Below are 13,529 nucleotides of genomic sequence, written 5' to 3'. Positions count from 1 at the left end.
CCCCCCCCCCAAAGTAACTCCACATAAACAATGCAAGGGAAACATACTCTGCACGACCCAGGTAACCCAGTCCGCACTCGCCGCGTGCTCCCAGACAACCAACTCGCCCCCGGGCTTCAACAGCCGCCAGAGCTGGGCGACCACTTGCTCCGGGTGCTCGACGGAGCACAGCACGCCGAAGCTGGTCACGCAGTCGACGCTCTCGGCGACGAGCCCGTGCCTCTCGAGGGCCGCGCGGTCCATGACGTCGCAGAACACCGGCACGTACAGGGCGTCCAGCTGCAGCGCCGCGATCCTGGCGGTCAGCGCCGCGCGGAACGCCGCGTTGGGCTCCACGCCGTAGATGGCGGTGATCTGGTCGGTCTTGTATCGCTGCAGCTGGTTGCCGGATCCGGGCCCCAGCTCGAGGACGGTCCCGTGGGCGGCGGCCGCGAGCGCCGGCAGCGAGGTCGTGTCTTCGTAGGCGATGAAGTGCGGTGCTTTGCATTGGGGGAATCGATGTCAGTGCATGGCCCATGCCCAGTCGGTGCAGTTGATCAAGAATGCTACGCTAACATACAAACTTCCGTAAACCACTGCGCGAACGCGCGGCGCTGGACTGAGGTCCCCGGTTCATGGTCGGTGGATCTGTAGACCGTCCATATAGCTGGACGCCGGGGAATGCGAGACCCTTGTCAGTATACTATACGTTTAGGTCCTATGAGCTGGGAGAAAGCTATACATTTGAAGGCACTAAGTAGTGGGTTGGACTTGTCAGAGTAGCTGCGGAGGCGGGCTTTCAGGTCGAACCCCATCGTAAACTAACTTGTGTGGGAGGATCGGGGGGGGGGGGGTCTTATCTTTTGGTGTAGTGTACTCTGCTAACCGGGGCTGCAGGGCACGGGCAGCTTTTTATATGCGGGCGAGCGAGACGGAGCTAAGCAGGATATGGTGTCATGCTATCCAGATCCTTCTGACTCCAGTCATTTCCCGCATACTCCCGGTACATGCTATTCTTGTGCTTATCTGCATGGTTCGGTTTAGTGCCACTATATGTGTGTGTGTAGCGGCTCGGTTGCGTGCGTACATTGCTGGCTGTTGGACTGCTTGGTGGTGATGTATTTTGTGCATGAAACTGGCATACTTAGTTGGCCATATGTTTTATCTTTCTTTTTTTGTTATCTGTTGTACATGCTCTCTTGTATAGGCATACTTGATTTTTTGTTTGCAATACAATCGGATATATAAATGGAGCATTCGTGAATACCCACCAACCCAACAGCATTGCAACCCTGTGGACTAAAGCGAAATAGAATTTACGCCTACATACGTAGAACAGTGCTAGGTACACCACTTATATGTATCAGAGAGTCGACAAATTCAACCACTGACTGATTATGCTTGTACAAGACTAGACCTAATTATCAAAACTCCTATATTCCGCCTCGCTTACACGACAGATATTATCAATAGTTAATATATCCAGAAATGCAGAGCCCTAACATCAATCCAGGCAAGATGGCCGAGTTGGTCTAAGGCGTCAGGTTAAGGTTACCTTAGCACAACAGCTTCACAGCTTCCTGATCATCGTTTGATGGCGTGGGTTCGAATCCCACTCTTGTCATTACTTTTTGCATGTTGCTCGCATGCATCCCAATGGCTGTGAAGTGGGGAGTGCCGCCTGCCCCGCACACTCCGCAGATAGAAAGAGATGAGCACCCTACGACACCAACTCTTCTGCGCCCTCAATTAACAGTATTTTTTTGCCCTTCAATATAGATATGTGAATACTGTTCCTGGCCATGGCAAATGCAGCTCCCTCCCACCAACAATCAAGAGCCCCATGGGTTTGTTAAATCGATAATCAATTCGATCCATCTTCAGCATTGAAGTCGCGACATACTCGATATACACACTCCGGTACCCCTGCACCAGGCAAATTCACCCCCCACAAGAGCACCCCTACTGTAGAACTCTCCCACTAGTCTCCTCGACAATCAGCTCAAACTCCGGTTGGAACTCCGTGTAGAAGTTATGCTATCCATCAAATCACAATCAGCGGCACTTCTTCGACACACAAGTGACTTAAGAGGGAATTCTCACCGCGCCCTGCACAGCATCGGCCGTATACTTCGCCACCTCATCGGAGATGATCTTCTTCTGGACCCCGGTCGCAGCAGCCGCATCCGCCAACAGCTGCGAATAACAGGCATTATCCAAGCTCGAAAAGAGGAAAGCCGCCTCATCGACCGTCCGACCCACGGTCAGAAGACTAGATGCTGGAATGTTAACATGCCTTCCAGTCGAGGCCTCCCACCGGTTTGCGAAATAGTCGATATAGATATTCACAGTGAGAAAAAGAGAGAGAGAGAAACATACCCGTGATTCTGCAGAATACACGCCAAATTCTCCTTCCCCAGCGCCTCGGCTATCTGCCGTCCCTCATCCTGAGCAAGAGCAATACCGCCATGATCATCGTACACACTGAGTCGGCCGAAGAAGTTGCATGCATCTGATTCATGTGGGTTCTATCATTAGCATCAAATCACCAGAGTAAGAAAGTAAGAAAGTAAGAAAGTAAGTAAGAAAGAAAGAAAGAAAGAAAGAAAGAAAGAAAGGAAGGAAGGAAGGAAGAAAGAAGAAACGAACCCTGCGTCAACATCTCCACCGGCTTCCCGAACGCACTCCACGTCTTCCCATACACGGAATGCGTATGCGCCGCGGCGATCACATCCGGCCGCGCCTTGTGGATCTCCGAGTGAATCATGAACCCGGCCTCGTTGATGGGCAGCTGGGCGCCGCCCTCGGTGACATATCCGTCCGCATCTACCAATACTAGGTCCGAGGCCTTGATGGTTGAGAAGTGTTTGGCGAAGGGGTTCATCCAGAAGTGGTCTTTTAGGATGGGATCTGAATATTTGATATGGGGTGGTTAGTCTGGGGCTCGTAGTATGTACCGCACTCAAAGACGCTTCTATCTATGGGAGAAGGGGAAAGGGAAGGCACCTCGCATGGAGATATGGCCCGACACTCCGTCGCCGTAGCCCTTCTTGCCAAAGTATCGAAAGGCCGCGGCCATGTGCTCCTTCATCCACTGCCGCTGGGCATAGACATCGGTGAATGTGGGGATCCCCCGCAGCTTGAGGGTGCCACTACGTGTACCCCGCGCCAGGGCCTGGAAGGCCTTATCGTTGGCGGCATCGCCGGGGTGGAAGTTGTTGTTGTTGACGGCGGCGGGGGCGGCAACGATGGGGAGGGTGCGTTGTTCCGCCTGGGGAGCCTGGGTAATGGTCGTGGACATTTTCTGGGTCAAATTATGGGAGCTATGAAGTAGATATGAGCTATGAGAAAGACTATGACAATTGTCAGGTCTCAACGAGGGGTATCGAATGGTTTTATTACCTGTTTTTTGACTTTGACTTACTACATATCGTCAAGTAGGCAAGTGACTTCGGCCCCGCGGGATGGAATTGGGTTATCAGCTTATCTCCGGCACTTCAGATAGGCTCGTCTCGCCGATGCGCCTTCCACGAACAAATCACTTACTCTTTTGGTTGGCAGGGTTGAACTTTTACTTGCCTAATTTAACCCCCGGCCAGAGCCAGAAAACGTGACGATAAGGGAGTTGAGGCGAAGTCAACCACCCGCTCCATGATAAGTAATCATCTGTGCCTCCGAGGACTCTATACTGGGTAAATTGCTAGTATTCCCCGGCCCGCATCTCTTGGAGCAGTGGTATATCAACCATATTGCCCGCACATATGCTATAAATTGTAACCAGACCGAGTGCTCCAGGTCATCAAGAAGTAAATATATATAAGACAAAGAGAAGGAAAAGTAAAATGAGAGAAACAAATACTACCACAGCAACGCCATCTATACAGGTACCAGCCAGCCAGGGTATACATGAAGAAAAGAAGAAAAAAGAACAACTGTGCCGGGAAAATCGCTCAATGCTACATTGACAAGCATATGTGCACCTCTCTCTCCACACTCACCAGAAAAAGCAGGAAAGGCAGCCGGATAGCCATGAGGCTACACAGCCTGATCACCCGTGCCCTTCAACAGACCCATCTCATATTCATCCCCCCCAGTTGAAAGGTTGCGGCCCCGTCCTCGACCCCGCGACAGAGAGAAGGACTCGTCGGAACCCTCAGCCTGGGGCTGAGACGAGCCTCGCGCCGAACGTCTCGTGTTGTTACTGCCGGACATGCCCCCGAAGCTGATCGGTTGCAACTCCCGCCACCGACACGCCCAGATCCCCAAAAACGTCATGAGGGCGGCACTGGCGCACTGCAGGCCCCACCATAGCCAGTTCGAGGGCACGGAGCGGGTGTAGAAGACGGTGATGACAAGGTGCAAGAAGTGTATCGTGAGCGCAAAGTCGGGAATGAGTTTCGAGCGCGACACGAGAAGTAGAAGATATATCACCCTGAGCGCGAGCGAGCACTATTAGCAACTCCCATCATCTGTACAGGGGAGCAATGGGGATGGAGGGGGGGGGGGAGGTCCAGGACTTACCCTATCCCACTGTTCAATATCCATACCAACCCCAGCATCCACCCTACAGTTGTATCCCCTCTCAAGGAGTTCCAATTCAAGACGAGGTCAAACGAGAACGGAGTGCCGTAGACAATTGTTGTAAATAGTATCAGAGCGGTCGCGGACACATAGTAGGCACTTTGAAGTAGGGCGATCTTCCGCACGATCTTCAAAGGTGGGAGGTCAGTCCGAGGCCCCGCAGGAGGCGGACGTCGGCGCGGGGGCATGAATTGCAGATGTGCTTGTAGTGCTTGCGGTAAAAAAAATGTTCCGTCGAGTCTCCTTTCACCGAGATCTCGCGCGAAAGACTGGTGAGAGGTTCAATGCGTTCGGTGGTGGCAGGACTGCCCGTCGGGCCTTGGATATGTCGTAGGGTTTCGCCCGCCGTGAAAGCCAAACTGCCTTATATAAAGGTTATACCGCAGGGATCACGGGCAGAAAGTTCCAACCTGCAGCAGCTAGTATGGCGACAATAAAAGACTCGAAGAAAATGTCGCCAGGTGGCTGGAAGTGGTGGGAGGTTTGTTTGTGAGGATGAAAGGTGGTGGACGGGATAGGCTAGCGCCACATGATCCGGCCGTCATTGCGGAGCGGAGCGAGCGGGCAGTGCGAATATCCTACAGGGCGCCGCTGCCCTCCATACGAGACTTGCTCAAGGTGTCTTCAATTCTGCATTTCGCACCGCCATCTCGCCCCATTCTTAACAGCTTCCTAAAGGTTTCTTCTCTCAGTTTTCTGCTCTCGGTTTTTTTTTTCCCTTTCAGCAATCCTGCGCAATGGGCTGGCTTCCCTGGTCTTCCGATTCCTCCTCCAACGCCGCCTCCGACGGCGGCCGCATAGCCCCCGATCGATCCTCCCGGCAACGGTGCTACGAAGGTCGCGACCTGTTCTTCTCATGTCTGGATAGGAACGATATCTTGGATGCTGTCAAGAATGACAAGGAAGCGCAGCGGAAGTGTGGAAAGGAACTTGCACAGTTTGAGACTGTCTGCTCGAGAGCTTGGGTGCGTTGCGCATAAACCCTCCCGGACCCAGGTTTCAACCGATCGGTCACCCTGGCTCTGCAAGACCAACCCAAGACTGACCGGAATGTTGAATAGGTCAAATACTTCAAGGAAAAGCGCGTCATGGAATACAATCGGGACAAGACAATCGAGCGCATCAAGCAGGAAGACGCAGCTAAGGTCGAGGATCTGAAATCACAGGGTTGGACTGCGCGGTAGAATGGGGTCATCTAAGTGACAATCCCCCCAAAGAAAAACGTATCGGGTGATAGAACGGTGCTATCAGCCCGAGAACATCCAAACTGTACTATATCGACTTTTCGCCCACCGATGTATAATGACTTCCAAATGAGGCTTTGGGCTAACCACTTACCCTGTGTCACAATATTTACATACTCTCCACTACTCTGCCAGGAATACCAAGTTATTAGCATTATCGTGTGCTTGCATTCCTCTAGCGAGACTGAATAAGAGACGCCCAGTATGGTGCACGGGATCATAATAAGAATAGATACAGATGACCTTTGTAATACAACACACTCTCCCCAATGCCTGACCAATTTTCTGTAAAAAAAGAAACTCATCCATTGCACTCCTGTAAAAATTGCTCGCTGATTCGACCGATGCGAAAGAAACAGAAACCCCAACAACCGAGCCATGATAAAATATCCACAAGTAACATTGATTATCCGACTCTCGACGGATCAATCAATTAACGCCCGACTTTCTGAGACGTCGCCAAAGACCGCAGGTCAGAGAGAATAGAAAGAAGAAAAGAAAGAAGCGAGGTGAGGAAGGTAGTCGAGGAGAGAGCATGCATCACTGCTTCCATTTACCCAGTTGATGCATAATGTTTTGTACTTGGTGGCCAACCGCAGCCTGGTTCTGCGACTGTTGGCCTCCCAGACCTTTCGCAAGCAATGAGATCAAATTAGGATCCGACACCACCGGAGCGTTGGGTGTCTGTAAAGGAAAGGGCTGGGGGGCTAGCGGCTGCTGCGGATTTGCCGCAATGGGCTGTCGGGTTGCGGCATTCAGAAGACTAGCAAGATCCGCGGTAGTATGCGGGGTGGCGGCAGCAGGGGCAGCAGCTGCATGGGGAAATGGCTGTTGCGCGCCGGGAACAGTTGACGGTCGCTGCTGTTGCTGTTGGAGTACTCCCAGAAGCGATTGAAGAGTAGGTCCATCGAGAGATGTAATCAAATTCGCGATGTTAGGCTGGTTTGGCACACTAGGCAAAGCAACCTGAGGCACCGAGGCAGCCGGAGCAGGGAGAGGAACACCAAACGCCGGGTTTGGTGTGAATGGATGGGGCCCACCACGTTGCACGGATTGCGCATGGAACACGATCTCAGCGGCGATGCTAGGTTCAACATCGGGGTATTCTGACCTCATGTTAGATGACACTTATTCCTCGTGAAAGACAACCAGCACGACAGGCGACAGCTTACCATTTGACCGAACATTGTCCGGACCCCCACTTCGATCAAACACCTGCAGCGGAATCTTTCTCGAAAACTGGCTCGGTCGTGATAGTCTGACTATAGCGAGGACACCCTCCTGGATCTGGCGTTGAACTGCAGCGCTGAGTGGGATCCTTGGCCCAAGTACTAGAATATCGACCCGAAGCCCCCGGTTGCGGAACGAGTTCTCAACGTGGAACAAGAAGTTTCTGGACTAGGGCGTTAGCAGAGCGGTTCCGCTAATTAACATGCAAAACGGTAGGACACATTTGACTTACCGATCGACTTCTTCAAGAACTAGGAGCTGCACTTCTGGGACATCCCTTGGAGCTCGTCGGGGAACCGGTATGTCTGTCTCTGATTCATACGCCCCACGTGCCCGCGGACTGGGGCTGCGGTACCTTCTATCCCTGGCGTATGGAGACCGAGAACGCCGCCGCTCACGTCGTTCATAGCGCTCAGGAGTCCGATCCCGGGACCTGTACCCATCCCTGCCGCGGAAAGCACGTGGTGATGGTGACCGAGGTGGACGGTAGTCATCGCGTCGCCGATGGGTCGGTTCGTCCCTGAAGTCGCTGAAAGGCACTCTGCCGGATTCATATGGTCGGTCATAACGCTCGCCCGGAACTCGCGCGTTGCGGTTACCAGAAGGACCGCCTCGAATATATTCAGGGGACCTTGATCGTCTCGAAGGGGGCGCACGGGGCTGTTCCCCAGACGCAGTTCCAGGTCTAGTGTTTCTCTGCGGCTTCGAGATTTCAAGATCTAGAAGGGGTTTCATCATTAGCCTCCAATTTGCCCGTAAGGAGTCTATCGGCTATACTTACGAACTTTCCGTCCTCTGACTACGGCTCCCTGCTCCGAATCTAATGCATTCTTGCAAGCAGAGGAGTCTAGGAACTGAATGAATCCATATGCCTGCTTGATCGAAATCTGAGCGAGTTTGCCGAACTTGTGAAAGATATGGAACAGATCTCGTTTCGTGACACGTTCTGTAGGCAAATTGCCTGCACACATAGTAGAACGGGACAAATTAGCCGGCTGGAAAACGAAGGCGATTGGGCCGTGTGGAGGGGTACAACTCACCAACAAATAATCTAGAGCCAGGCGGGAAACGATCCCAAAGGCCTTCTGTGACATATATCCTCTCATCATGAAGAAACTCGTCGTATTTCTTTTGTACTTCAGGACCCCAAGGAGTATCTTCATCGGCGTTGCTTTTGGACTGTCGAGTACTTATCCGTTCCGCACGACTGTTCTTAGTGGCCGTGGCCGGAGCAGCGGCGGTGGCAGTAGCAGCAGCACTGGGAGCAGTGGCAGCAGTGGCGCCAACAGCAGCAGACTCTTGAGGCTCTGCATGCTGGAAGCTTGCCACAGGGGGAGGGGGCAGCGCGCTGACTCCCGCAGAGGTTCCCGGGGCGCCAGCAGCTGCCAACGGCGATACTCCCAGGTTAGACTGGTAATTATTACTTTGTTGGGCGGGATAGGAAGGGGAGGAGGGCTGTGCGGTGGAGGAACTAGGGGGAAGCTGGTGGTAGGAACGAATGTCATCACTAGCATTGTAGTTGGGATGGATAGAGGGTTTGTCTTGGGGAGGAGGGCGCGGGGGAAGTCCCAGGTCGTCCGTTCCGGCTTGGGAGAGCGCAGATGCATCGGCCGTAGATGGGGCGGTTTCTGCCACGGTAGGGGCAGAGAAAGCAGTAGAGGAGGGAGGGAGATTATCGAGGAGGTTTTGGAAATCGACACCATCCTCACCGGTGCTATCAGCGGGTTTGTTCTGGGAGACTAGGCGATCGGACGGGGGAAACGAGGTCGTCCAGCTGGCAATAGCAGGATCTACCTCACTCGCGCTGGGGTAATTCTGGGCGGCATGGGAAGAAGAGGGAGGGACATCGGGCATAGGGTGAGCTATGATGGCAGCGGCATCTGATGGAGGCATTGTGGTTAGAGAAGAGTTTGTGGCTGTTGTTCCTAGGATCGTAGAAGTGTACGGATTCGAGGGTGCAGATCGATCTGACGGCAGAGACGCCTTGGGGATAGTGGCCACAGCAGGCATTGTGTGATTATTTCGGTTGTTCACCGAACCCTCATCCAGTATGAAAGAGCCAAGTTGGAAGCTACCTTGTGCGTGGTGATGGTGATGATGATATGAATGATGGGTATAGTGCGGCGGCGGCTGTTGCTCCGGGGCTTGTTGCGCGGAGCCGGTCGCATTTCCCCTCATTGCTTCAAACCCAACATAAGGGCCTTGGGATGCATAGGGATTTGATCCATTTTGATGCGCCTGGGAGTTGAGTCCGTGATGATATTCGGAGGACCTCTCATAAGTCGAAGTGTCATTGAAGACAGGATCCATTTGATTTTGGAGCACCGGGATTCTGGCCGGCTCCGCGACGTGCAGCGGACGAGGGCTTTCGGGAGTCAAGGTCTTGCCTCGGAAGTGGAGAGCTTCATCTGGGGAATTGGGCGTCATGTAGACCAAGGTCGAGAGGACGAGTCATCTACAAAAAAAGACACGCAGAGAAGGACCAGAAGGACCAGAAAGACCACAGGAGAGATAGGGATTTTGGAAAATCGTCCAAGCTAAGGTGGGGCTATCTTGAAAAAAGAACCGGGCCGTTGGAGCCGGGGCGGTAAAGGAGACGATGCGATGGCAAAAGACGGACGGACGGAGGCGAGGAAGACGAAAGTGTGTGTGTAGGGAGAAAGAGGGAGAGGCGAGAGGGAAAGAAGGGGAGAGTATCTCCTGATAGAGCGATGAAAATACCCACGAAAATGTCAAGGTCGGGTGAACTCCCAAGTAATAATGGTCAAAGGGTAAATCAAAAGCAAGAAAGTACAGTACAAGTACAGTAGTAGTTGTGAGGGGGAGGAATCGGAGGAGAGGTAGAAAGTAGGAGGGAGAGAGAGGGAGGAGGGACGGGTGGAGAGGGAGGGGGGAAAAGAGGGTGGTGGCAGGAAGAGATGGGAAGGAAAGAAACACCACCTCACCACCACCACAACCACCACCACCAATACTACCACAAGGTTTGCGTAGAGCAAAAGGGATCTAGTAATAGAACAAGTAACAGGGATAGACAGAGTGAAGGCGGGCTGGTTTGTTCAACCATACCCAAGCACTCAAGAGTAAATAAGAGTGATGCTGGATGGCGTACTGTACGGGGTAATGAGCTTGGAGATAATCCCGAAAGAAGTTGGTACGAAGTAGTACTGTAGTCTACTACTTAGTAGGGAGGTGGGAGATTGCCCTGAACTTGCCGGAGCTAACTACTCGAGTACAGTAAGTGAATTGCTGTACCTAGTAGTGTAGTATCGGGGAGGAAAGAGGAAGTGAAGATGTGAGTGAGTGAGTGAGTGAGTGAGTGAGGTCAGGACTCAACACACACGCCAGGTCATTATTACGGGAGAATGGTCAGAGTTTGCGCCAGTCAGCTTGATCCCGCAGTATGAATGGCTAGCATTGTCATTAGCGGCGGGTCAAGGCGCGCCTAGATTTTCTTCTGCTGGAACTGCTGGAACTGCTGCAATTCCCTCCCACCATCTAAACTAAAAATGATCGCTAAGTCAACTATCGGTCTGTCACCGAGTCCAGATTCATGGCTCCGATGGGCCTCTTCCGTGTATATGTCTGGGTTGGGTTAAGCTTACAACAACTGGACATGTCAAGTGACTACCTGTTTTTTTTCGTATTGTAGTAGTCTTTAGTAATAGTTTATAATCGTGGCTTGATAGAGATAATTGTACTTAGTACCTTACCTCATGAATCGGATAGTCTCGCGTAACAACGAAGTGAGGTTGAATAAGAGCCTTAGGGGCACTGGCGGGAACTACTACCACTAACCTTGACACCAAGCAATAACTTATCTGCCCGACCGAGCCGACCTTTAAATCGGGGTAACTTTAGTAGTCTAGCATCATCTTATTCATACCATTCTTACCGCTAAGGAACAGGCCCTTATGCTCGATCCGTACAGCTAGCTACCTCGCTAGAGTCGCTACAGCTAGGCTAGGTACGTTCTGGAAGATCCTCCTCGTGCTTGTCATTGGTTAGCATCTCATCCTTAATTCAATGTCCCCTCCATCCCCAATCCCCCTTCATCCCCTCCCCCGTTTCTAATTACGTGCATCTGCACCACAAACTGCAGCATTTCGGGATTTCTCTTTGACAGGCCCGCACCCGTCACTTTCTGCCATGGCTACCGCGCTCCTCCATAATTCTCCCCGTAGTCTTCTTTGCCTTCCTGTTCGCCGCGGTCCTCTCCTCCTTTCTCAGATTGCCAGCCCCACCGTCGCAAAAAGACCCTTTGCGTCCAGACGGTCCGCCGCTATCAAAGATGAAGACCAGGTGTCGGAAGATGACCTGAGCGCCGCGCGTCAATGGCTAGCTAGCTTCAGCTCCAAGACAATCCCGCGTGACATCTGTGAAGTCTCCTTCAGTCGTTCGGGTGGCCCGGGGGGTCAAAACGTGAACAAGTCTGTTCCCGCCCTGAAAGCCGGTTCATCCCGGTGTTAACTACGAATAAGATGTGGAGTACCGTCCGACTAATGCATGTACCTCTATTGAATATGAGCAGGGTCAACTCGAAGGCCACCTTAAAGGTGTCGCTTGATTCATTACTGCCACTGGTGCCCCGGATCTTGCATTCCCCGCTGCAAGCAACCCACTACATCGCACCAAGGACTCGCAGTCTGGTTATCCAGTCAGAAGAATCCCGCAAGCGGAATGAAAATGTGGAGTCGTGCTACGACAAGCTCCACCAGCTTATCAAGAGAACAGCGTTGGATGCTATCCCTGGGGAAACGTCGCAAGAGCAAAAAGACCGGGTCCAAAAACTGTATGCAAACATGATGACTGCTTGGTATTCATGAAACAAGACGCGGCTCTTAGCTAACACTATACAGGCAAAAGGCCGCAAACGAGGCTCGTATCAAATCGAAGAAGTTCCTCAGTAGCAAGAAGAGTAGCAGACGAGGCAGTAAAGACGATTAATACAATGCTAACTTTTTCATGACCCCTCATGCTGCTTGCTAACGCAGTCTGAAAATAGTAAATCCCGTTCAACGCCTGCACATAACTTGAATAATATTGCATAAAATCTAAAGTCCCTGAACAACGCGCTCTGCATTTCGGATAGTGGCAGAAATGGCTTTGTGCAGTGAAGGATCCAGGCCTTCGGTCTTCTCGAGTGGTTGCAACCAGCTGATGACCTCCTTGGCCACAGAGGGGTTGTTGCGATGAGCCGTGAGACGGCCGAACGATGCGGCAAAAGCACGCGGGAATTCAGGCGAAGTCACTTGTACTCCTGCTGTGGGGAGCTTGATATGACAGATGTGTGTATGGGGACTGTCGGGCTTCGCTTTCTGCATGGAATCAACCACATGCTGCAGAATCTTGCGCAGGCATGGCAGGTCGTCGTATTCGGTCGCCATATCATAGAACTCATGGCCAAATCTGTCATCGTCGTTGAAATTCTTCATGGCTGTTTCAAAGATGGCGATAGGGATGGCGCCGCTCAGGGCGGGCGTCGAATTAAGGGCTTCAAGCGCCGCTTCATCCACTTCATTCTCATCCTCAGCGCTGGGATTGATATCTTCTCCGGTGATCGTTGGCAGCCTAATCATATCTGCATCCATGTCATCCAGAGGCTCTTCTTCCTTTCGAGCCTTGACGGGCTTGTCGAGTCCCAAGATCCGCTGTCGAGCAACAAGTTTGGCAATGTAGAACATCTCGAGTCTTCCATAAGCGAGCCACAGTTTCTTCGAGCTTTTGCAAAACCTCAGCCCGCGCTGCATGTAGCTTCGAGACTGTGTCATATCGGCGTGATCTTCCACATTATATTGTGCGGCATAGATCCACAGATCGACATTGGTCGGATGCAGTCGCAAGGCATCAGTGAGGATATTCGAAAGCTTCTTGTAGGACTTCTGTTGTCTGGTATATTCAATGTACTGAATCCACAGCCCGATGTCACCGTGGAACTTCCGTGTCGCACGGTCAAGAATGAAGAAAATCCTCCTCTGCCCGGTATGGCCGGGCATCTTGATACCCAGACGTTTCACTCTCTTCCGTCGCAAACTGTCCAAGTTCATTTCATATTGGGCATATCGTATGAAATCAGACGGGAGGGCACCGCGGGCATTGAGCTTATGCTCGAAATCAGATCTCTTCTTGACAATCGCCGAGATTTCTTCCTAAAGTCCGATTAACGATTTGCATCAGTTTTTGCGGCCACGACCAAATGGCCGAGGGGCTGTCTGAAATAGTACCTTGGAAAAGATTTTCTTCCTCTCGTACTCTCTAAGCTCTGGAACTGACTTCTCCAGATAGAAGCGCGCTTTGTCAGTAGCGTTGGACATGGTTGCGATGGTTTGAGCCCTGTTCGGATGGTTCTGAGCAGATCGCAAGTCCTGTCAGAATAATATGGCAAAAAAAAAAGTGGTCGGCATCCCGCACGAGATCTCCGACTATCATGGTCCCTGGCCGCCTGCCTATTTGGCACTAGTATCATTTGCGCGCCCGCGTGGTTGCCGAGCCTCCAAT

The 13,529-nt window shown here is 52.1% G+C and overlaps 8 protein-coding genes and 1 non-coding gene across 9 annotated transcripts; 3 read left to right on the top strand and 6 right to left on the bottom strand.

Annotated features, from left to right (window-relative positions):
- Window positions 1-47: 47 nt before the first annotated feature.
- On the bottom strand, window positions 48-814 carry BO95DRAFT_483831 (class I SAM-dependent methyltransferase; the record flags this gene model as incomplete). Its single annotated transcript, XM_025590312.1, has 3 exons — window positions 722-814; window positions 560-646; window positions 48-479 (listed from the first exon to the last, which is right to left on the bottom strand). Coding segments are annotated over exons 1-3 (591 nt in total), but the record flags the coding sequence as incomplete, so codon positions are not given.
- A 677-nt stretch (window positions 815-1,491) lies between these two features.
- Window positions 1,492-1,603, top strand: BO95DRAFT_t217. Its single transcript has one exon. It is a non-coding gene; the product is annotated as a tRNA-Leu (tRNA).
- A 139-nt stretch (window positions 1,604-1,742) lies between these two features.
- Window positions 1,743-3,399, bottom strand: BO95DRAFT_444946 (class II aldolase/adducin domain protein). The gene is made up of 5 exons (XM_025587013.1): window positions 2,986-3,399; window positions 2,629-2,889; window positions 2,359-2,491; window positions 2,083-2,251; window positions 1,743-2,016 (listed from the first exon to the last, which is right to left on the bottom strand). Exons 1-5 carry the CDS (start codon window positions 3,278-3,280, stop codon window positions 1,942-1,944), a joined length of 933 nt encoding a protein of 310 aa, XP_025440304.1. The 5' UTR covers window positions 3,281-3,399; the 3' UTR covers window positions 1,743-1,941.
- A 170-nt stretch (window positions 3,400-3,569) lies between these two features.
- BO95DRAFT_475057 (protein SYS1) lies at window positions 3,570-5,000 on the bottom strand. The gene is made up of 2 exons (XM_025589824.1): window positions 4,501-5,000; window positions 3,570-4,411 (listed from the first exon to the last, which is right to left on the bottom strand). The coding sequence occupies exons 1-2, from the start codon at window positions 4,746-4,748 to the stop codon at window positions 4,015-4,017; spliced, it is 645 nt and encodes a 214-aa protein (XP_025440303.1). The 5' UTR covers window positions 4,749-5,000; the 3' UTR covers window positions 3,570-4,014.
- Window positions 5,001-5,155: 155 nt separating this feature from the next.
- BO95DRAFT_444944 (cytochrome c oxidase subunit 6B family protein) lies at window positions 5,156-5,955 on the top strand. Its single transcript, XM_025587012.1, has 2 exons — window positions 5,156-5,525; window positions 5,622-5,955. Exons 1-2 carry the CDS (start codon window positions 5,298-5,300, stop codon window positions 5,742-5,744), a joined length of 351 nt encoding a protein of 116 aa, XP_025440302.1. The 5' UTR covers window positions 5,156-5,297; the 3' UTR covers window positions 5,745-5,955.
- On the bottom strand, window positions 5,615-6,279 carry BO95DRAFT_204550 (uncharacterized protein). Its single transcript, XM_025581060.1, has one exon. It carries the CDS (start codon window positions 6,182-6,184, stop codon window positions 5,756-5,758), a length of 429 nt encoding a protein of 142 aa, XP_025440301.1. The 5' UTR covers window positions 6,185-6,279; the 3' UTR covers window positions 5,615-5,755.
- Window positions 6,265-9,706, bottom strand: BO95DRAFT_204526 (putative RNA-binding protein (Nab3)). The gene is made up of 5 exons (XM_025581059.1): window positions 8,075-9,706; window positions 7,816-7,995; window positions 7,267-7,753; window positions 6,977-7,197; window positions 6,265-6,910 (listed from the first exon to the last, which is right to left on the bottom strand). Exons 1-5 carry the CDS (start codon window positions 9,459-9,461, stop codon window positions 6,345-6,347), a joined length of 2,841 nt encoding a protein of 946 aa, XP_025440300.1. The 5' UTR covers window positions 9,462-9,706; the 3' UTR covers window positions 6,265-6,344.
- A 1,375-nt stretch (window positions 9,707-11,081) lies between these two features.
- BO95DRAFT_444942 (peptidyl-tRNA hydrolase domain protein) lies at window positions 11,082-11,986 on the top strand. The gene is made up of 3 exons (XM_025587011.1): window positions 11,082-11,461; window positions 11,563-11,823; window positions 11,891-11,986. Exons 1-3 carry the CDS (start codon window positions 11,181-11,183, stop codon window positions 11,976-11,978), a joined length of 630 nt encoding a protein of 209 aa, XP_025440299.1. The 5' UTR covers window positions 11,082-11,180; the 3' UTR covers window positions 11,979-11,986.
- BO95DRAFT_444941 (snoRNA-binding rRNA-processing protein UTP6) lies at window positions 11,847-13,397 on the bottom strand. The gene is made up of 2 exons (XM_025587010.1): window positions 13,256-13,397; window positions 11,847-13,180 (listed from the first exon to the last, which is right to left on the bottom strand). Exons 1-2 carry the CDS (start codon window positions 13,343-13,345, stop codon window positions 12,086-12,088), a joined length of 1,185 nt encoding a protein of 394 aa, XP_025440298.1. The 5' UTR covers window positions 13,346-13,397; the 3' UTR covers window positions 11,847-12,085.
- Between the last annotated feature and the right edge of the window lie 132 nt (window positions 13,398-13,529).

This window comes from Aspergillus brunneoviolaceus, assembly GCF_003184695.1.
Source record: "Aspergillus brunneoviolaceus CBS 621.78 unplaced genomic scaffold BO95scaffold_51, whole genome shotgun sequence".
Lineage (NCBI taxonomy): Eukaryota > Fungi > Ascomycota > Eurotiomycetes > Eurotiales > Aspergillaceae > Aspergillus > Aspergillus brunneoviolaceus.
The sequence above is the reverse complement of the archived record's forward strand: the minus strand, read 5'-3'. Positions and strand labels throughout refer to the sequence as shown.